At 40.2% G+C, this 22,658-nt stretch overlaps 2 protein-coding genes across 9 annotated transcripts in view; one reads left to right on the top strand and one right to left on the bottom strand.

The window, feature by feature from the left end:
• The window catches only part of ANAPC10 (anaphase promoting complex subunit 10), a 66,589-nt gene extending 64,696 nt beyond the window's left edge, over positions 1 to 1,893 (bottom strand). For 2 of the 8 annotated variants that reach the window (XM_075614238.1, XM_075614249.1), the window contains exon 1: positions 1,774 to 1,893. The gene's annotated coding sequence lies outside the window, so the exon portion shown is untranslated. Of the gene's footprint in view, positions 1 to 1,508; positions 1,665 to 1,713 lie in introns of those variants that run through there. The other 6 variants (XM_075614229.1, XM_075614277.1, XM_075614297.1 and 3 more) reach the window with 6 other exon arrangements.
• On the top strand, positions 1,873 to 22,427 carry ABCE1 (ATP binding cassette subfamily E member 1). Its single transcript, XM_075614206.1, has 18 exons — positions 1,873 to 2,055; positions 5,716 to 5,881; positions 7,076 to 7,161; positions 10,130 to 10,227; positions 11,238 to 11,355; positions 11,804 to 11,941; positions 13,110 to 13,179; positions 13,435 to 13,531; positions 15,104 to 15,193; positions 15,749 to 15,870; positions 16,341 to 16,562; positions 17,954 to 18,013; positions 18,536 to 18,594; positions 18,757 to 18,867; positions 19,198 to 19,340; positions 19,416 to 19,538; positions 19,789 to 19,900; positions 21,953 to 22,427. Exons 2-18 carry the CDS (start codon positions 5,779 to 5,781, stop codon positions 21,998 to 22,000), a joined length of 1,800 nt encoding a protein of 599 aa, XP_075470321.1. The 5' UTR covers positions 1,873 to 2,055; positions 5,716 to 5,778; the 3' UTR covers positions 22,001 to 22,427.
• The last annotated feature ends 231 nt before the right edge of the window (positions 22,428 to 22,658 follow it).

Below are 22,658 nucleotides of genomic sequence, written 5' to 3'. Positions count from 1 at the left end.
GTGAAATTCAGTGCAATGTTTACTAGGCAACTTGTGTAAACAAATGCTGCCAGGAGGGGCAACAGAGACAGATGGGTGAGAGAGAATATATACAAATAAATACAGCCGCCTACTACTAGGGCTCTTCAATTTGCGGTCTACGATGTGGACTTAAAACTCTCTGCTCCTGCAGCTACATGCAGGTTAACAGTGAAACAAACTTGTACGTTAAGGTAATGGAACTATTTATAGTACAGATGTTATATATATATATATATATATGCTTTCAAAAAGCTGAAATAGAATATGTGTTAATTTAAGTAAAATTACGTTAATATTTGTTTCTTTAAGTATATCTAAAATATACCTGAAATGTTTTCTTGTCTGGCCCCTTGGGAGAACTAATTAAAGAGCCCGGGGTCTACTGGTAAATGTCAAATCGCTGAGCAGAAGTAGTAACATAGATTAATGTTGCAAAATTTATGTTATAAAAATGGACAAAGTTGTAAAAGTGAATACAATTGTACCAGTGTCAACCAGGATTATATACAGCCAATCGAAAAGGACTGATCATGTGTAAGCGCTGTAATCAAATAGTTATTGCTCTGTTTGATCGATGAATCATTTACACCTGACGTCTCACCCCCGAAACGTATACTTTCTGTGGTTAGTAATAAGAAAATAAATGCAACAACAGCATCATGGGCGCATGTTTGCAAGTCATGGTGGTGACTGACAGGTCGGCATATACTGTAACTGCATTAACCTTAGGAGTCAAAAGGGAAAGTTTAGGTCAAGGCGCCCGGGATTTTGCCAATCCTACACATAGAAGAGGCGCACTTAATCAGGGTCGAGACAAAGTGCAGATGGATGCTAGGCAGTGACAATTGAGGGAGATTTCAATCAGGAAACTTCCAGTAGAAGAGAGACCCTTTTTCCACTACACTCCACAAGCTGGGAGAGGTCTCAGGTATTACTTTATGCCACATGGCAAAACATGAAAAAATCGGCTCAATTGTACAATGCACGGTCTATGATTTGTCCTAGCGCTATTCACTCTGTGCCCAGGACATACTTGAAAACGAGAGGTAACTCTCAATGTATTACTTCCTGGTAAGTAGTCCACATATATAAAGTGAATGCTGCACACCTAGAAAAATTATTTGAATGATACAATTACAGGTGCTCCCGTGCTTGAACAAAAGCCTGTATCCAGTCCTAGATCAGTAGCAGAAGGAACACAGGGGACAACGGATTTGAAAATCTAAACTCATTTATTTGAGCCAACACATCAAGTGTTCAAATCCGTTGTGCCCTGTGTTCCTTCTGCTACTTACTTCCTGGTAAAACATTTTATAAATAAATAATATTCATAGGTTGTTTGTATGTGCGCTTTTCATACTGAACTGGTTTCTCCACGCTCTTCATTTTGATAAAATATTAATCATACAATTATCAATTTCCCAGTACACATGTGCTTAAAAAAAATAATAATAAGGTTTGCTTAATTCTTAAGTGTGATTTCTTACAGCTGAATTTTTTTCTGTAAGAACGCATCTCTAATTATATAATGGATGTCAATGGGAAAATAGGGTTCGATAAAAAGAAGTTCACTTTATGGACATCCTTTCAGGAGCGTATCAGTATATGAAGACATTCCTGTAAAAAAAAAAAAAAAAATACACACACAGACACAGACACAGACACAGACACACAGAGTGTGGCGCTCCTCACACGCAGCGCGCTGTCACTGTGTAGACCGGGACACGAACATCAAACCGATTACTGACCAACCTCCACTTCCCCTCAGTATCTCCGGCGACTTCTGCTGACGTCACTGCAGCGCTCGGGAGTGCCCGGCTGCGGGAGCGTCACGCGCGTCACTGTGACACGGCCCCTCTACGGCGTGCGCGAGGGTAGTGGAGGGCGGCCATTTTTGCCGGACCTTTTCGTGGTTCGTACCACGTTGCCCAGGAGAGAGTGAGGGGGGTGGAGAAGCCGCCTCCGCTCATCTTCTGGCACCCACTTCAGCCGTATCACCCATCGGGCGAGCAGAGGGGTACAGTCCCCGCTCAGGTGAGTTCGCGCCAGCCCTCCCCCCAGTCGGCTCACAGGCGTTTTGGAGCTCGCGGCCCGAGTCACCGGAGCTCGGCTGAGCCCTGTATATTGAGGCGCGAGGTCTGCAGCGCGTGCGTTCGGAGATCTCAGTCACTGCCAAGGAGGCCCGTGGATGAGAGCCGAGCTCTGGCTGTGCTCAATGAGTTGTCTATACACGGCATGAAAGGGTTAAATCAGCCGACGAGTGGGATATGCCAAGTCAGCGGAAATTCATCGGCAGCGGGTCCTACTGACTGTCAGTGAGCTCCGCGGGTGAAAGGGTTAACGCGTGCAGTGCAATTAGGGGTCGCAGCGCAGTGGTAATGGGATCATACATCCTCACACCCTAGTAACTGCATGTTGTTATGTGTCTGTATACTGCTGAAGTGACAGGGTGGCGGGCAAATGTACTACTCGGGGAGACCTGTAACACAATGCAGGGAGAAGAACCATCAGCGCTTAGCGTAGTGTGTTGGGTTGTTAATATACACACACAATTGTTTCCTTATTTTGCACAGTTTTATGTTCAGGGCAAACACACGCATTCTTATACAGCAATGTTAGTGACTTGGTTTTACACTCATTCACAAAAACCCTTAGTCCATTTAATGCGATGTCAATTGTCCCCTTCCTCAATCACTATTCAGATACTGTTCCAATCGAAGGGTTAATCTGTCCAATGCTATAGACTTGTGTCAAAGTATTGTGAATGTGTGGCAAACCCACTTGTTTGGCAGGGGGTTAACCATTAATATGGAGTCAGTGTAAAGATATGATCAGTACGAGCTGGGCTTCATTGCTTCCCATAACACATCTCGGCTTTTGGTTGTGTACATTTTGCATGTTTCCCTGTCATTAGAATGGAAACATATGGTAAGTGTGCTGAGGGTTTCCCAGCACTATGTATTGTTCTGCCTGTCAGCTGATTGGCAATACCAAATCTACCTTCCTATAATTTATACACAAAATGCCAGCAGAGTTCTCTGGGATGTGTACACAATAATGACAAAATGCCACCATTAACTGGTGTACAATAGGTAAGGATGGCCCTTATTCATCTAGTCTTGCACTTGTCTATGCACTGCAATGGATTTTATGTGCTTTAAAACATCAGTGATCTGCTTATAACTCTTACTAAATTAAATGAGTCTTAATTACATTATTATACTTAACTCTGTGTAGCGTTTAACAAGAAATACAGTAGTGGTCATACTGTGAAGACATTGAATACGGTGTGAAGTTATTTTAACAAGTCTCCTACAGTTGCCAGCTAGATATGGAAGATGATTACAGTTGCAGTTTAAAAAAAAAATTAAGACTTGCCCTCCTTAGTTGTTTCAGTGATGTGATTTTATTTTTGAACGCCCATGCTAAGATAAATGGTCTAATTTTGAGAATCCTCTAACACATTTGTGTTCTATTATATCTACTTATTACTTGCTCTTTTTCTGAATTGCTTTCAGAGACTGTTTTTTACATAATCCCTTTATCCATTAAATCACTCATCCATACTCTGAATTGTATTTTTTTACACTTTTAATTGTAAATTACGTTTTTAAACCAAAAGGATACCAAGCCCATAATATACTTTCACTGAATGAAAACAAAGATATGGGGATGGGGTGACACATAAAAATAGAAAGTACAACTAAAACAAAACCTGCATGCTCCAGATGGTTCTCAAGCATATTGGGCAGGTAGTCTGGGTGTCTAGAACCATTAGCTGTGACCCTTACGGACATTTGGCTGCCAGGACAGTTTGCCGCCACAGGTAATGTATTCCCTAACCCTAAAAACTCACCTCTAATCCTAACTAATTGTCCTAAATGTAATACCTACTTCAGGGCCGAAACGACCATGGCTAATCGTCCCTTTCTGCAGTCGGGTGCCATCAGCCATATCAGATTTTAGAAATTAGTAATTTCTATACAGGTGTACTTTGTGTACATATGAAATGAGTATCTATTTTACTTCACAAAGAACTAGTGTGGCCCAGGACAGTTTGTTTTAAAAAAAAAACTGCATATGTGTTAATAAATTACATTACAAAGCCATGCCCAGCAGGTGAATGCATTGGCATTTTTGCCATCATATAATCCATGTTAAGATGGCAAACGTTGCATGTTGGTATCCATATTATTCAATGCGAAAAGGTGTAGAAATTAATGGTGGTTACACTGATGTCTAAAAGGGAACAGAGGTGGAGTACAAGTTACAACCACTTTATGCTGAGAGTTATATTGGGAGACTTTCTAGCTTTGTGACTGCCCCACCCATGGCTTGCTAGCACTTGATGGGGCCATGAAAACGTATTGCAAAATATCAGTTCTTGCACTGGACAATAAAGAAACATTAGATCTTACAAATGTAACAATTCCTAAAGTTCCCCGCCTTACTTCCTGCAGGGAAGATTTTATGACCAAGTAGCAGAATTGTAGAACAATGGAAACTGGAAGATCTGAATTTATATCCTAATTCATTAAAGTTTATATAATATTTTAATGTGTAACTACATTGCCGGTTTGGGTTTAGAAAGGCAAGTTATATTGGGTTCCCTTTGTTGACCATCTAAATATTTATTGAGGAACCTGCTGATGAATTTATTTTATTAAGTTCAGTTGCAGTATAGGGACACGAACTTGGCAGCATCTTGACATGTAAACATTGTAGGGAAAAGCAAGGGGTGAGCAGTATATGTTGTCCTGCACTTTTGCACTAGACTGAAAAAAAAATGCCTTTGTACTGTGTTGCTGAGCTTATGTTGGAGTTTGCTACATCTTTCCCGAAACAATAATCTGTACATAACTGGGCATCTTTTGCTCTATATAAGCCAGGAAGCAACCTTCCACTGAGACCCAAAAGGTCAAAACTGCTGTCTGTAAGTAGGTTTACTGGCTATGCACTTCTGTAACCCAGGCTGTACAGAAAAGGCGGTGTAATACGTACGGCAGGCGTAAGCTTTATAGGGATCCATGTTAAAATGAATAAGAAGAAATAAGTGACACACTGAGGTCTCATTTGCATGTCATTACCCAGAATCCCTGCCTGCATGTCAAGAGATGATTGGGAAAGGGATGAGGACGTGTTTACGAATGTGCTCATAAGGGATATTTTTATTTCCTGTTCTATAATTTTTCACATACAAGTGTGTGAGAATTTAGGCATATTACAAAGGTTTATGATATAATTGTGGCATGTTGAGATGAACACCATAGCAATATGTAGTAATATTGCAGTAAAAAAATAATGCTTTAAAATTGTTATTGAGGTCTCCTGTTTTCACCATCTGTTTGGTGTTCTATTCTATCCTCCTTATTCGACAGATATAGATCACGCTAGGTATCATCATGATAAATTTCTTAATATCGTTGCCGTGGGAATTGTTTTGTTATTGCATAGCCCTAGTTACATACAGTGAAGAATTAAGTAATGCGTTGGAAGTCCTAGAGCAAGGGGATATTAATAATCTTTTCTTGAATGCTGGAGGGGATCCTAGTGCATCACGCAATAATATCTAGCAGGTATACAGCCTGTGGGGGGGGGGGGGGAAATTGCATGGTGAAACAATATTTTTTTTTTACAATTGTGCATTAAATAGTAGTTGACACATATATAGTTATGCCCCTATTTTCTTTTTAGGTCTGGGTTTTTCATAGCTGTCCGTAGAAGTCTGCTGCTGCAGATACTGCTACACCAGGCAAAATGGCAGACAAGCTAACAAGAATAGCCATTGTCAGCCACGACAAGTGCAAGCCAAAGAAATGTCGGCAAGAATGCAAGAAGAGTTGCCCTGTTGTTCGAATGGGTAAGTTGCTCTCTTTGGTTATCATTGTCTTAAGACATTGACTTAAAAGCATAGATATGGTGATGTACACATTTAGTATGCCTTTCATCGTGTATTTGTCATTCTTCTATAGTAAGTAGCACTTGAGATATGTTTGTATTTTTTGTTTTTAAAGTGTCATAAAGTGGCTGCTGTTTTTACGCTGAATTTTATAGTCTTTCAAATTTAGGTCCAAAATAAGAGTTTGGCACACAAAAAAATAACTGGCATATACAATACATACTAGTCTCTTGATAGTGTAGTTGGAGTAATTACAGTGGTTCCAAAGTTGCCGCCACATCTAAGGAAAAAATCGGATTTATAATGGAAACCAGTTTTAAAAGGGCTTTAAAATCTTTGTCACGAATGACACACGGGTGAGCACGTGACTTGTGTATGTGACATGGGTTAATACAAACAGCTGTCAAGCTCGGGGGCGTGAATTTTTTATGGGCGTGCTTAACCGAGCCCCGCGCTTTTCCACACAACATTTAAATTGATTGCCGGGGGAGAGCACAGGGCCTTGGTCATACGCTCGGTCACGAGCGTGCGCGTCTACTATGGACACGGCCTAAGAGCAACCTGCTCTGGGATAACCCCACTTTTAGACGAACGCACAAAACTAAGCCAGGCTCACTGTAGCCTGACCTCCCGCTACATCATTTTAACCTGTATGTGAAATATATATATATCTTCCCCAAGCCATCTTGATTTAAAAGCCAAACAAATAGTTGGGCAGGTAACAATAAATATGAGGCACTCCATCAATATTGATCCACCCAGCCATTGATATCGGAGCTAGTGATGATAAAGGACTGAGTTAGTCTTGCAACCTGCTGGGAAACAATGGTTGACCATTGCAGTGTTTCATTCCTCTAGTCCCATTTTGGGATATAAAAATGGCTCTCCTCAATGTCAGGCTGCGGAGTCAATGTTGCTATGATGTGCAATGCCCCTTTCACCAAGTGTTTCCAGTAGCAGTGCTTTTACCTTGACTGATAGGATTGCACTGCATATACAGTAGTACAAGTGCAGATCTGCTCTGTTATGTCAGAGTACTATGAAAATAACACACTTAGAATTGTTTCTTTATACTCTTGTTTGAAAATGAAATTGAAAGCATTTAATCTGCTGATGTTTGATCAATCTTCAGTTCCATTTTTATTATCTTCGTAGGAAAACTGTGCATAGAGGTGACTCCACAAAGTAAAATCGTCTGGATTTCTGAAACCCTGTGTATTGGTTGTGGTATCTGCATCAAGGTAACATATGTATTATTGGCAGCTCTTGCAACAGACTAGAAAAAGAAACCTATAAATCAAAGCTATATTGGCCCACCTCTGCTCATTTTCAATTCTTGAAGGGATTTATATGTCCCAATCTAGGTTACAAAACATGTACAGTACTGTATGAATTATTCTACATTAGTTACATCATCTCTGTGGGGAGGCCACTTTTATTTTCTTAATAAAATATAATGGCCAAGAGAATACATCCAGTTCAGCCTGCCTTGCAACACAGCATCTTTAGAGGCTCACTACAGAAAACGTAAGCCATTGCTTTTAATAAGAGATCATATTTGAAGTCAGATTAGTCTTTATTAAATTCTATAATTTAGCACTTTCCAATAGCAGCTCAAAAGCGCCTGAAAGACTCGTGCATACCATGGTTGGAAGAAAAAAAACAAAACAGTTTAGCCATAGGAGATCATGTAATTAACAGTAACAATTCTAGTGTCACTGCTAGTGAAATTATAGGAGTCTTGTTTGTTACTCAAACATTTTTTTATTTTATATGTAGTTTGATAAATACAGTCTAGTCACAAAAGTAGACTTTTTTTTGATCAGCACAACAAACAGAGTATTAAAGTATATTGGGCAAAACAATCCATCAAGCATTTTCCCTTCTGGTGGCTAAAATGTTGGGTGAGCTGATCATGGGTGGCTTATTGTAAATGTATAGTTTATATGCACTAGGTTTGAGTAACCAGGATTGCAGCAAAAAGACTAGAATTTTCACACTCATTGTCACGTATAATGGCACACCTGTGAGCATGTGATTAAGATATGCAACCAGGGTTAATACGCATACAGTGTTGTGAGCCCCATTTCATACCTCGCGAGCCCCCTCTATTTCCCTCTTCTCATATATTTCTCTCTGTCTCACCTCTCACCCCCCTCCATCAATTACCCCACGCTCACTCCTCACACATGTATTTCTCTCGCCTGTGTCTTACTCCCTCTTTTCCTCACTCACCCCCTCTCTCCTCTCCCAATTACCCCACGCTCAGTCATTCCCTTCCCCCTCACACAATTCTGAGCTTCCACTGCCGGTGCGCGACAGGCCTCTCGGACATTGGCGCCGCCGGAAGCCGGGCCAAGCTTACTTCGGCGCGCTGACGTCAGAGAGCCCCGTCACACCGGCAGTGGAAGCTCTGCGGCATGGGACAGAGAGAGGAATGGTCCTGCATGCAGCTGAGAGCCCTATACAGTACGTTACCATATGTCACAGGTCATGTCCCAGAGAGGTCTAATGGAGTAGAAGAGAATTCCCATGTTCTGATCCCAAAACACATGTTGAATTCTGATCTTCTATTCAAACATGCCAACATTTATGCTCAGACCTTCTTGCATTGATACACCAGGACTTTTAACACTTTTTTATATCTGGGATCATTCACTAGGCAAAACAAGGTAGTGAAATAAAATTGGGTTTATTCAGAGTAAAACCTTGGACACACAAAAGAAATACAAAATACAGACAGAATACACACTGGGGTTGAAAACTAACGTCAACTAGGTGCAGGGCGCCTGCTTCAGCAGAGGTTTACCCTGATCGCTCCACGTCGCTGGAATAAACCTGGAACAAGTAACATTATTCCTCAGAACTTGTCCTCAGCTAGGCTAGGCTTCCCTGGCACCTCAATGCCTAGTGCTTTGCTATTGCGAGCAAAGCACCAGGGAAAACCTGCCAGCGGTTTCCTATGTCTAAGAGGAACAGGGACTGCCCACCAGTCAGAGCATGGGAACTTTTCCCACCAGCCAATCGGCGGGGCTGATCTGGCTGCTGATGTCAGAGGAAGGGGTGTGCCAAACAGCATCTTCCCCCAGCCAACTTATTGCCACCTGCTGGGCAGGCTCCCCCAGGTCTGGCAGTACAAAAGGTGCCCAGCGGGGTGCCCTTTATTCTCTGGAGCTGGCACTTGGCCTTCCCCTGCTCAGCCAAATGGCCCAACACCTCTGGACATCCTGTTTCTCCTTTGAGCTAGATGTCTATGCAGACATCCTGGCACCTATGTAAATGCTCAGGCTAACTGCATAGACATTTATACATACAGTATAAAACACTATAAACCATACTTTAATAAAGTATAAACCCTGGGGAACCTTATATATGTGTGGGAAATTAGTCTGGGATACCTAGGCTCGAAAACCAGGAGTCTGGGGAACACTGTGCATCCCCAATGTAATTCACCCCACGTACCCGCAAATCGTGCCTGCACGCCGATGAGAATTGGGGGACTTCCGATAACTTTGTCCTCTGAACTCCTGCAAACAAAAGGAATACATTTCCACCCAAATATCCCACCTAAAACTTAGACTCCTGAAGTTTCATGTTTCTGGGACAAGGGGAAAAGGTAAAGCCCACAAACGGGTCAGGTTTTTGCTATATTTACATGCGACTTCCATAGCCCACTCCGTCCTTATGTACAGATGAGTACCCGCAAATGATACACTTTTGTGGGTATCATAACAGTACTACCGGCTACTCCTGTCAGGAACACATTACGCAGTTTTTTTAATCATAGTTGCTCCCTAATATCCACCCTTAAACTCCTGCTCCCAAAGTCCCTGTCTTGCAGCTAATCCCTAACAGGAATCCTAACTATACCTGGCGTCCCTAGCTTACATTCCTGCAGGGGACCGTAAAATGGGGACAGAAATACAGGAGAATACATTAAGGTGCACAACTAGACCCAAGAGCTGACACTTCAGCCCTTGACATACGGTTACTAGAGGCAGCCAGCCGGGCGTGACCTTTTATTAATGCAGGCTGGCAACTCCCTACCGTCACACACATCATTTATTGCACTATTCTGGTAAATGTTCTGAACAAGTGGATCTTAAACAGAACTACATTAACGGAAAGCACAAATTGCAGTGTGCATATTCAGAACGTCTAAAATGTATGACTATTTGGATGAAATGCCAATCCATTTTCTTTTTGCAGAAATGTCCTTTTGGAGCCTTGTCCATAGTCAACTTGCCGAGCAACCTAGCGAAAGAAACCACGCACAGATATTGTGCCAATGCTTTCAAGCTTCACAGGTGAACATTTCTATTCAAATAAATGTTTAAAAGGAATAGGAACACACTTACATTTAGCAAGTTGATTAAAATATAACTGTCGTCCTTTGAAAGATTCCACCACCCCTCCCCCTAAAGCGAAACCTTTTTGCTTATTTTTTTGTGAGAGCTGGTACTGTGTGGCTAGTGATGGTGGTAGAACTACTTTATATAAAACAAGAAAGGGGAAAAAGTAGCAACCAATTTTTTTGTCCTCAAACGGTCTTTTGAATAGGTGAAGCCCTCAAAAGTATTTGGTTACTACAGAAGCATTAAAGGTTTCAATTGTATTTGAAATGCTTATGTAGATGTGGCACGTGGCATGGTTTCCCCGGATCACATAATCTATCCTGTGTATCTTGTGTGCTAGGAACATTAGCTTTCTTTACATGATCTATCCTGTGTATCTTGTGTGCTAGGAACATTAGCTTTCTTTACATGATCTATCCTGTGTATCCTGTGTGCTAGGAACATTCGTTTTCTTTACATGATCTATCCTGTGTATCTTGTGTGCTAGGAACATTTGTTTTCTTTACATGATCTATCCTGTGTATCTTGTGTGCTAGGAACATTAGCTTTCTTTACATGATCTATCCTGTTCTAACTTAGAATATCATGGAGTTTCCCTAGAATGTAATGGCTTTGGCCAGAATATCACAACTGAGGGAACAGTAAAGCCTTTCACGTCTGTAATTACTGAGTTTTTAAAGTGCCAGTGACCTACATTTAACTCCATAACATATTGCTGCCCTTAGTTCTCTTTAGTCCTGGGAGGAACTGCACCTTAATGCGGTACATAGAAAACTTTAGATTAGGTGGGTTGGTAATGGTAACATCTTTGAGGACAAATTCTTGCAGGTATCTTCCAACATTACCTCCGCTTCAATTTGCGCCCTCCATTCTTGAATTGAAAAGCCATAGCACTACTATAAAATAGCTAGCAAAATCAAAACTGCAAATCCTATGACGTGACACTGGTGTTTTCTATGTAGGTTGCCTATTCCCCGTCCCGGTGAAGTGCTGGGATTGGTTGGCACCAACGGTATTGGAAAATCGACTGCTTTGAAAATTTTGGCTGGAAAGCAAAAGCCTAACCTTGGGAAGTATGATGTAAGTTTTTAGAGCGCAGGACTTATGTGAGAACTTAGATTTACGATGAGGCTGATTGCACAATCTCTCTACTAGTTTTATGTTGCTGAGGAAAATATATATATTATGAATCTGAATGCACCGCTGTGCCTTGAAGGTATTGCATTATTACCACGTGTCCAATATAAAACCGCAAACTCAGTGTTTTTACAGGTCATTATAATAATTCCTTTACACGCATGTTTGCGTGAATTAAATATTAGGTATATTAATGTTTTTCTACCCTCTCCTTAAGGAACCCCAGCCAGGCCAGGTTTTAGGAATGAACATTGAATTACCAAGCAAACGTATGCACTATTGAGATACACTGGCTTGAGAAACCCTTGAGCTATATATTCTTTCATTTGTCACCTATTGTTTGAGGTTAGTGTATATTTACACTCCCTACTGACTTAGTTCTCTCTTGTAGGATCCACCTGATTGGCAAGAAATCTTGACCTATTTCAGAGGGTCTGAGTTACAGAACTACTTTACCAAGATCCTGGAAGATGACCTGAAGGCCATCATTAAACCTCAATATGTGGACCAAATCCCAAAAGCTGCAAAGGTCAGTACATTTGTGTGAGCAAGAGACTACAGGGACATGTGCATGTTGTTTAAAAAGGTTTTATTCATTTCACTGGTGTACGTGAAGCAAGTTATTTAACACCCATGTATTGGCGATGTGGCAATATGGCCATGCGTATGGAAGACGGTGCGATTTGAAACATATCGTAACTGGTACAGTACAAAAGAAAGTGCATGTATTCTGAAAACTGGTGGTATGATTCCTTAAAGAATTGTGCTTTGCCCCAATGCATCAGAATATTAATGTATATAGTTACTTGTCCATTTTTTCCCTAGTTTATAGTATTCTAACCCAATGTTTTTATAGAATTCGTTTAAAGGGGCAGTTCCCCTTGTATGTTTTAATTTTTTTCAAAGATTTCTTCACAATACTCTGGGGTTTTTTCCCTGCTTGCTGATTCTTCTTTTTTTTTATTACTATTTTATTTCTAATAAACCGAAAGAAGATTAAGATAAAAACCCTTTTCTGATCAGATCCTTTGTCTTTGGAAAACAGCTGGCTGGTGATATGGAGAGAATGAGATTAAAGAGCGAGCATTGTCACGTGCACAATGCTGCAGCCTTTAGGCCTGTTTAACTTCTTAAAGTACAATCAAAAAGTAAACATAAGAAGGATGCATTGAAGGGCATTACATGGAGCTCACATTATAACTAGGTCATATTAGGAGCGGTGGTATCTCTCATGAGCAGGGCCCTCGTTACCTTTTTGTATCTGTGCATGTTTGTCCTCCCCTGTATGTAACGGTTTGTTTTTGTAATATACATAACTCTGTACCCTATTGTACAGCGTTGCAGAGTATGTTTGTGCTTCACAAATAAAAAATGATGATGATGATGATGATGATGATGATGATGATGATGATGATAATAAAAGGAACTACACCTTGAAAATCAGAGCTCAAATCAATTTAGACCTCATAGAGCAGATTATAGAGGATTCAACCGAACTAAACACCAGATAGGTGGAGGTTGGAATTGTGTTAAAGCGGCAATCCTTCCAAACCAAAATGAAGCTATAACACTATTGACACTTCATTGTATTTATAACCATTCATTTTTTTCAAAATCATCCACTGTTACCACGGCAACCTGTTGTCTTAATGAGTGTGACTGGGAATTGCTATTTTTGCTTTGCTTTGTCCTTACAGGGCCCTGTGGGTACCATTTTGGATAGAAAGGATGAAACTAAGACCCAAACTATTGTATGTAAACAGCTTGGTGAGTGAAATCTACATAATTATACATTTTCTTGATGTAAACAGCTTGCTGGTGCTTCACTTTCCTGTTTCACTTGTTAATTGGGAAAGGTAGCTCTATTGTTATCGATTACTAAAGTGCTTCTTTTGTTTTGATAGAAGAAATGCAAATCTTCTAATGTAATGTTTCCTCTTAAATATGAGGTAATCTTTTGGAGCTATATCTCATCATTTGTGTAGATATCAAAGTTCTCATGAAAATATTTTGTGTTTTTAGATTTGACCCATCTGAGAAACCGAAATGTGGAGGACCTTTCTGGAGGAGAGCTTCAACGATTTGCTTGTGCTGTTGTTTGCATCCAGAAAGCTGACATGTAGGAAACTATTCCTTTTATGCCCTGGCCGTTAGATTACGTGTGCGTGACATGCTCTGTGCTGGTACCTCCGTTTTGCATTTTGAATTAACATTTGTCTCCCGTTTTTGAGGGTTTTTTTTCCATGTACCCACTGTGGTTCATTATATTCGAGGAGGATTTAATTAGCCAAATGTCTATGGTTTCATGTTAAGTCCGTGCTTATACCGAAAGCAGGCGGGCGCGCGCCATAAAATCCATGGTTTCCACTGAGCACGTACGTGCGGACGAGGTGGCCAAGCGCGCGAATTTAGAGCAGATCTGGGAAATTGATTTTCCCGCATCACACGAGCGGTTCAGCCAATGAGGGCGAATCGCTCACGTGATGTCAGGGCCATGCCTCCCGCCTGCAGGATTCAGGCGGCGCATCGCCCTGAGGGAGCGTGCCCGGCCGCCGCTGGTATAATCGAGGCCTAATATAACTCAAGACAATGTCCATACATTTTATGAAGTAACAGAATTTGACGGCAGATATGACACGTGGCCATTTTCCTTTCTGCTCACACCCTGATTGATCCCTGGCTCTCTTGTATTTAGGATATCCTTATGTCTATCCATAGCATGTCTATCCATTACTGTATTAGACCCTACCACCTCTGTTGGGGGGCTATTCCATGTATCTACCACTCTTTCCGTTAAGTATTTCCTCATATTTCCCTTTTGCCATACCACCCTCTCAGCTTCAGAGAAGGGCCTCTTGTTCTAGCACTTCTATTTCTCTGAAATATGCTTCCCTCCTGTACTTTGTTGAAACTCTTTATGTATTTAAATATTTTGATTGAACCCCCCCCCCCCGCCCCTCTCCCTTTTATCCTCCCAAGCCAGGGGTGGTCAACATGATATACATCACATGCGGCCAGCCCTTCAGAACAAAATCTGTTACCATATAACCACTCCCTATAACTCCTGTTGCCCTAAACAAAATGTTTGTGCACCCCTGCTCTAAGCTGTCCATGTTTAAAGTCCTGTAGTCTTTCCCCGTAACATCTTATGCCATTAGGTTATGCACTTTCTCAGTAGCCCTTTTTTTGCACAATCTACAATTTATTTACGTCCTTCCAAGAAGAATTGAATGCAGTATTCTAGGTGAGGTCTCGCCAATTACCTGTATTGTGGCATCACCCCTCTCTTTCTGCTAGCTAAACTCGTCTGTTCAGTTTGTGAGTTGTGAACAGCAGCAGCCACAGTTATTAAGATATTTACATTATTATAAAACATTCACATGTTCTGTTGAGAAGCTAAATGGTTTCCAACTTTATGTTGGTTAAGGAAACCTATGTGAAATTCTGCAGAACCCCAACTCTCTAATAGCGTGTTTGAGATCAGATGCATTGTAAGGAACCCCAACCCTCTCTAATAGCGTGTCTGATATTTGAATACAATTTTTAAATGACCTGAAAATTGCATGGAGCCCTGATTTAGAAACACTGAGCTAAACATTGAAATGAATCTACAGGGTTTGTTTTCTTGTTAGTTTTACTAGAACGTGTTTTGTGAGAGCGGTAACTTATGTTTTCCTTTTTGTTGCTAAAGCTTCATGTTTGATGAGCCATCTAGTTACTTGGATGTGAAGCAACGACTGAAGGCTGCCATTACAATCAGATCTCTGATTGATCCTGATAGGTAAGAAAATGTTGCAGCCATCCGTTTCTCCGTTGGTTCTGTATCTGGCCTACTAAATATAATATTTGGGGTTTTTTGAGATCTAAGCAGACCATGTGATCACACATTGTATTTTTATTTGCTATTTTAATAGCAGTCCATTGCTATTGGTTAATAGGCAAATGGCATAAATATATAAAAAAAATAAGGATCAGTAAAGTAAAACCAGCAGTTTCTAAGAGCATATAAAATAGAATGACAAAAATGCACAGCATTGGTACTGAAAATGGTGTGATTCAGCACAGTATTTATATTGTAAAATAAAATATATCAAAAAGAGCAGGGGCTTAACACAAACAGTGGCAGGTAGGTAATGAATTACTCTCTCCAACTCCCTGCCAGAATGTCCAATAAAGGATTAATTTACTTTACCTTTGTCTAAATCAGGCGCACATAGAGCAATCGCATGCAATGCAATATTCGTTTAGGATGTTTAATGTCAATCAGGTGCAGCACGTGTGGTTATTGTAAGACGTATTTTTCGGTTGCCGTTGATTAGCTTTGTGTGTGTTTCAGATACATCATTGTTGTGGAGCACGACTTGAGTGTGCTAGATTATCTCTCCGACTTCATTTGCTGCTTGTATGGTGTGCCAAGTGCATATGGAGTGGTAACCATGCCTTTCAGTGTCCGAGAAGGTATTTGTCCTAACTCCTTATAATGTTTCAGATGGGAATGTTTTTATGCCACGTGTTATTTGATTAGCACAGCACCTCCATTTATAATATTCTTTGATTGGTACTAAATGCCTTAAATCTAATCTACATTTCAATTCTTCATTGTGCTACCTGAGTTTTTTAGGGTTGAATTTGCTGCCTCATCCCTAATCTAATTAATACTTTTTATTCCAGGTTACTCGTTAATTTCTGCTGATCACTGATGGTTGTAACCCGCGCATCAGTTTTTTTTATTTTATTTTTCAAATTGTACAACATTTGAGGTTTAGGATGTAATGTAATATTTCATTTCTCTTTTTAGTTTTTTTTCTCATACAATTGGTAACATGCTTGCTTATGTGTAATTTTTATGCAGCGTTTTTCAGCCCTCTCTTTTGGGGAACCCCACCCAAGACGAGTTTTTCAGATAACGACCCATCTCTCTCTGACAGGCATAAACATTTTCCTCGATGGATATGTTCCAACTGAAAACCTAAGATTTAGGGACACGTCTCTGGTGTTTAAAGTGGCCGAAACTGCGAATGAAGAAGAGATTAAAAAGATGTGCATGTACAAGTACCCCTCCATGAGGAAGCTGCTCGGGGACTTCCAGCTTCGCATTGTAGCTGGGGAATTCACCGACTCGGAGATCATGGTGATGTTGGGGGAGAATGGTACGTATTCTGCGACACGTATGTGGGCTTCTCTTTCTAACATATGAGGTGAACTATCAAACATGCTTGAACCAGGATAAAAACGTTAATTTAAAAAAAAAAAAACTGCAGATTTCTGTATTTGCTGATTAATTGTATTTTTTCCATAAAATCTTCTAACGGGTAACTTCTTTGTATGACCAAAATTTTTTTTTAACCCTTCTAGTTCTTGTGAATCACACTGATTTTAATGCTTATGCCATTGAATATTTTTTTCTGTCCCCTCCCAAATGTGTTTTTTTTATATTGGCTTTGAATCACCAGTGCAACCTGTTGTGGTGTCCACCTGTAGTTCCACGTGTAGAGGGCAAAATCCAGGCACATGGACTTCAATGTAGCAAATTTATTCAGCAAAAAAGAACCAACGTTTCGTTCTTTTTTTGCTGAATACATTTGCTATATTGAAGTCCATGTGCCTGGATTTTGCTCTCTACTTGTGAACCCCTGGGGACTCTGCAGGATTGTCTCTTCTTGTCCGTGAGCACCGGCAGGTGATATTCTCTCCAACCAGAAGTTATTGTGTGCCAGACAGCCTCTTACATTTGTCCACCTGTAGTTCCACATACCTTGAAGTGACGGCTTTGTAACTTTTTATTTTTTTATTTTAAACTTGTCCTGTTTAAGCGGGGGGGCTATTTTTATTTCTGATTGTGCGATATCCACGCAGCAGGCTTTTTTTTACCACAGTATTTTGCTTAGAGCAATGATATGCACGGTACTGTATACTGCAGCATGCTACTAGAAGTGTTTTCCATTGGAAAACTAAGAAAAAGAACTGAAAGCACCTGTGCCTTTGAGAAAAGCTCCAGTCCCCGAGACACTTACTTCTAAAGGGGCTGCCGGTTTCTCTCTGCTGGTTTTAATGGTCACGGGGGCCAATAGGACGCTGCAAGGAAAGACTTTGCGGCTTTCTAGTGCCCCGCAGGACTTTTTAACTGCCATATTCGGTGCCCAGTCTGTACTGTACTGATACGCCGCACCCTTCTGAGGTAAGTATCTCTGGAAGCAGGGGGCCCTGGAGCTGAAATAAACACGCTTCAGCTTCGGAGACCCTCTGCTTCTAACAGAGTTTTAAAAATAAAAAATAAAACGAAGAGATAATGACACCAATGTAGTTCTTGAGGAAACTGATTCACATGAAACACTACTAACTCACATGCTGGAATACTGTGGGGAGAATTCCAAAATGTAAAAATTTTTGGGGTCATATGTATTCTATATTGCCACGGCTTGGCATGGGTTTTCTTACTACACATCGGTACTAGGAGTCATGTATAAATATGTGAATTGGTGTGTGTGAGAGAGAGAAAATTACTGCGCTATAACATATATTTTTGTGTGTTCCTTGACAGGAACTGGAAAGACCACCTTTATCCGAATGCTTGCTGGAAGGCTGAAACCAGATGAAGGAGGTAAAGATCAAAGTGACTCTTAAAGCTGCAATTCAAGATGTCGTTTATCTACACACTGACAAGCGATTAGCTAAGTTGCCAATGAATCCGTTCTCATGTGATCGATCGCTGAAGATTTGGCTCTGTGTTTACCAATTGCATCGTAAATGCATCTTGGGTCCTCTTCTGCTGCACTGACAGCCAAAGTTCTGTGAGGAAGATCATGTGACCAGGCAGGCACTAGATTCAATCGGTTCACTGCTAGAGAGAGGGCAGGGCTCAAAAAGGTGATGCTGTGTCAGAAGGGAGGGGGATGTGACTTTGTATATGGTTACTATAGGAACAAAAATGCCTTACATTAGAATACATTAAACATTTCTTTAAAATAGTTTTTTTTAAATGCTACAAGTATTTTCTCATAGTACAGAACTGATTTATTAAAAGAAAATACGTGTATGATATTGCTTGAACTGCAGCTTTAATGATGCATTAAAGGCTGTATCCACGAATCAGTGCTGTAACGCATACATTTTCATATAACAGGTGACGTACCAGTTCTTAATGTGAGTTACAAACCACAGAAAATCAGCCCCAAATCAACAGTAAGTTTTCATATTTCCTGTTCTGTGTATTTTCAGTGATTAAACAGACCGGTTTCCTGTCTGATTAGAGGGGTGTTAACTTTAAATACCATGTTTGTAGATCATCTTGCATTTAGGCCAAGGTGTACTTTTGTAACATTGCCCCTCCTTTGTTTTAAATAGGGATCTGTCCGCCAGCTGCTGCATGAAAAGATCAGAGATGCCTACACACATCCACAGTTTGTGACTGATGTAATGAAACCAATGCAGATTGAAAGCATTATTGATCAAGAGGTATTCGGCTTTTTTTTTTATTATGTATACAACAAAAGACAGAAAAGCCCAATGCTACATCCAATGTGAGAAAATATATAGTAAATAGTATATAGTTAAATACATCAATAATAATATTTTCATGAGTAAGGGTCGTTTAGTTAAACCCTTTGGCGTTATAAGCCTGCAAGCTGCATCAAAGCATAACCAAATTTGCAGGTCCTAACACTAAACTGTAAAACTTCACGTTTACCTCTGTTGGACTCTGACAATCACTGTTGTCTTGACATAATTATAATGCTCTTTCTGTTTGTATTTGGTGTGCTAAGCTTCTCTCTTGTCCATGAACAGGTGCAGACATTGTCTGGTGGTGAGCTTCAGCGCGTGGCGTTGGCTCTTTGTCTAGGTAAACCTGCCGATGTCTACCTAATTGATGAGCCTTCAGCATATCTAGACTCCGAGCAACGTCTCATGGCAGCCAGAGTCGTTAAAAGGTAATGGTTGGTAAAGTTCCAACACGTATGAAAGTCTGTTACCGTGCTGGGAACTGATGGGTTCTCTCTTGGCAGATTTATACTCCACGCAAAGAAAACAGCCTTTGTTGTGGAGCACGATTTCATCATGGCCACCTATCTTGCAGACCGTGTTATAGTCTTTGATGGTATCCCATCTACGGACACTGTTGCAAACAGGTAGAGGTCTTCAAAATATCTTATTGTTATTTAACGTGACTAACCCTTTATATCTATAATTCTATGTATCTGCATTTCTGCCTAGCTACAAATAGCTGTCAGCTGTAATTTCATAATGTTGGGGGGATAACATATAGTTCAAAGGCTTTTTTTTTTTTTAAATGAAAGCCTCCCTGGGATAGTAAGCTCCCACTTAATGTGTGTGTACGTATATGTATTTGTGTATATATAATGTACTTTTTTCCTCTAGTCCTCAGACACTGTTGGCTGGTATGAACAAATTTTTGTCTCAGCTGGAAATCACTTTTAGAAGAGATCCAAATAACTATAGACCAAGAATAAACAAACTTAACTCTATCAAGGTAAGAACACTGTTTGTTTTGGTATTATGTGGGAAGAAGGTTAAGAGTTGCGGGCAAAATGTACAATAGATTTGTAGTGGTATGAGAGCTTTAGTGTATATGAAAGGATACAGAGCATTCTTAATACAGATCATTGAAAGTAATTCAACTGTGTCGGCTTGGTCCAATGCAGATATCTGCGACCTACAACTAATATCTCAAATAGAAACACAAACATATGTAATGGTGTTTAACATACGTTTAATACAACTTCATTTTAAAAAGTTTAGTCATTAATTGGTGCGTTGCAAATGTTCTTTTTGTTCTGGGGCTGACCACTTCAGCTCTGCTAAAAAGGAAAAACTGGTGCGCTCCTTATACAATATGATATACTTAATGGTCCCTAAATCATGGGAAAAAAACTGAGAGGTGTGTGGTAAGATTTAATAAATGAATAAAATACTGGCCCCAATTCCTCAGCCGAAAGAAGGTCTCCCAGGATCCTCACACAGTATGGAGACACAATATGGTGAGCGCAAAACCAGAGATGGAAAAAGAAAATTAGTACCAATGCATAATATGGCATATAGCCCAATGATACAATTTCAATGAGATGGGGATTGTGATCAAAAATCATAAAACCACTCACACGGCCCTGTGTGGGTGCCTGCCCATCACAAAGTGCTGCGTCTCTCGTAGGGAACCTCTTCCTTGGTGGCTGGTGGTTTTATAAATCTCAGAGGAAATGGAGAAAAGCCACAATTGATATATATATCCGTAAATGGGAATAGCAATAGTAATATGGCTAAAATATCATAAGAAACCACTCGCACGGCCATGTGTGAGTGACCGCCCATCACAAAGTACTCGGCCTCTTCTGGGAAATCACTTCTGAGGTCACTGGTTGTATAGGTAATCTCAAAGAAAGATGGGAGGAGATCGCAAGTGGTGTATGCCACTAGTAGGTGACAGTGATACTACACACAGTGTGAATGCTGATAGAAGTTAATAAACTACTCCGTTTTTACTTTCTGGCATATTATGTGCATGAGTAACACCAGAAGACTTGATTCCAATCACCAGGCAGTGTGGATTGGATTTCTCCGAGTGCCCCCCACTCACATATGGCCATGTGAGTGTAACTTGTGTGTAGTATCACTGTCACCTACAAGTGGCATACACCAATTGCGATCTCCTCCCATCTTTCTTTGAGATTACCTATACAACCAGTGACCTCAGAAGTGATTTCCCAGAAGAGGCCGAGTACTTTGTGATGGGCGGTCACTCACACATGGCCGTGCGAGTGGTTTCTTATGATATTTTAGCCATATTACTATTCCCATTTACGGATTATATATATCAATTGTGGCTTTTCTCCATTTCCTCTGAGATTTATAAAACCACCAGCCACCAAGGAAGAGGTTCCCTACGAGAGACGTAGCACTTTGTGATGGGCAGGCACCCACACAGGGCCGTGTGAGTGGTTTTATGATTATTGATCACCATCCCCTCCTGGTTCATCCCATCCTCATTGATATTGTATCATTTGGCTATATTATTTATTTATTTTATTTATAAAATATTTTACCAGGAAGTAATACATTGAGAGTTACCTCTCGTTTTCAAGTATGTCCTGGGCACATATGCCATATTATGCATTGGTACTAATTTTCTTTTCCCATTTCTTTGTTTTTGCGATCACCATATTGTCTTCACTTCAGCTCTGCACCTGCTCCCATGGAAATGTATGGCAATTAGACATGGCGAATATTTACTGCAATGTGATCTCTGATATGTCAATATAAGAGGCCTAACCGTAACGTGGAAATTACAAGAGATGACAAAACTTTCTTGGAAATAAATGTAGAAGTAGATGAGCCAGGCAGCGGTAGACAAGAATACACCGCAAATTAAATTAATTTCTAACATATACTATTTTGTTTTAAAATACACCACTTACTACTGAAATTGTATTTGATGCCACGAAGTAATTTAACTGACTACTTTGTCTTGAAATTTTGCATTTACCTATTAAACGTTTGTTTTTCATTTTAACTTTGTTTTCCCCATTAGGATGTGGATCAAAAGAAAAGTGGAAACTACTTTTTCTTGGATGACTAAACTTCAGTCAATGGAAATCTTCAACACTTACTAAAACAAAATAAATAAAACCGCTTTCTGTTGTATGAAACTTGATCAGGTTCTATTGAAATGGAACTCAAACATACTGCATTATGTTCCAGTAGAATTCTACAGTGTAAACAACCCAAATGCTGCGTTGTAATTGGTGACCTAGGAAAACTTGTTTTCATTCTGTGTTCCTGGACCATTACAAAACAAATTCAGATTGCTCTATAGTTTAAAAACATAAAATCTAATTTATTCATTTACCAATATGATCAATTCCCCCCCATAATTTTAGGACTTTGGAAATTGTTTCTTTCCAATATGGTTTACAAAGAATGCTGACACAAACCGTACAATCCTATTTTAAAGAGAGCCTAAACCTCTTGGAGGTTTTGACAAATAAACATCCACCTAAAGTGAATGATTGCTTCTGACTGTTTTATCTCCATACACCACTTGCAAATGCTATCAAGTCTTATATAGAAGTAACGTCTCACCTGAAAAGGGCCTGGAACCTGGGTAGCTCCTGGTCGGGATCTTTGCTTAGAAACTAATGGCCTCCAGCAATTATATATGTATCACTTTTTTTTCTTTGTGTGTAATAAGACAAACAAGTATCACCAGGGATAAGAAAGTAGTGACTAGTTAACTT

This window comes from Ascaphus truei, chromosome 1 (genome assembly GCF_040206685.1).
Source record: "Ascaphus truei isolate aAscTru1 chromosome 1, aAscTru1.hap1, whole genome shotgun sequence".
Taxonomy (NCBI): domain Eukaryota; kingdom Metazoa; phylum Chordata; class Amphibia; order Anura; family Ascaphidae; genus Ascaphus; species Ascaphus truei.
Note: the sequence above shows the minus strand (reverse complement) of the source record. Positions and strands in the feature narration are given on the sequence as shown.

What these genes read in the sequence shown, in the direction of transcription:
- ABCE1 (XM_075614206.1), top strand. Translation starts at nt 5,779, where the DNA reads ATGGCAGACAAGCTAACAAGAATAGCCATTGTCAGCCACGACAAGTGC. An exon ending in GTTGTGGTATCTGCATCAAG is followed by an intron (nt 7,162 to 10,129) that starts GTAACATATGTA and finishes TTCTTTTTGCAG; the next exon opens with AAATGTCCTTTTGGAGCCTT. An exon ending in GCAGCCAGAGTCGTTAAAAG is followed by an intron (nt 19,341 to 19,415) that starts GTAATGGTTGGT and finishes CTCTCTTGGCAG; the next exon opens with ATTTATACTCCACGCAAAGA.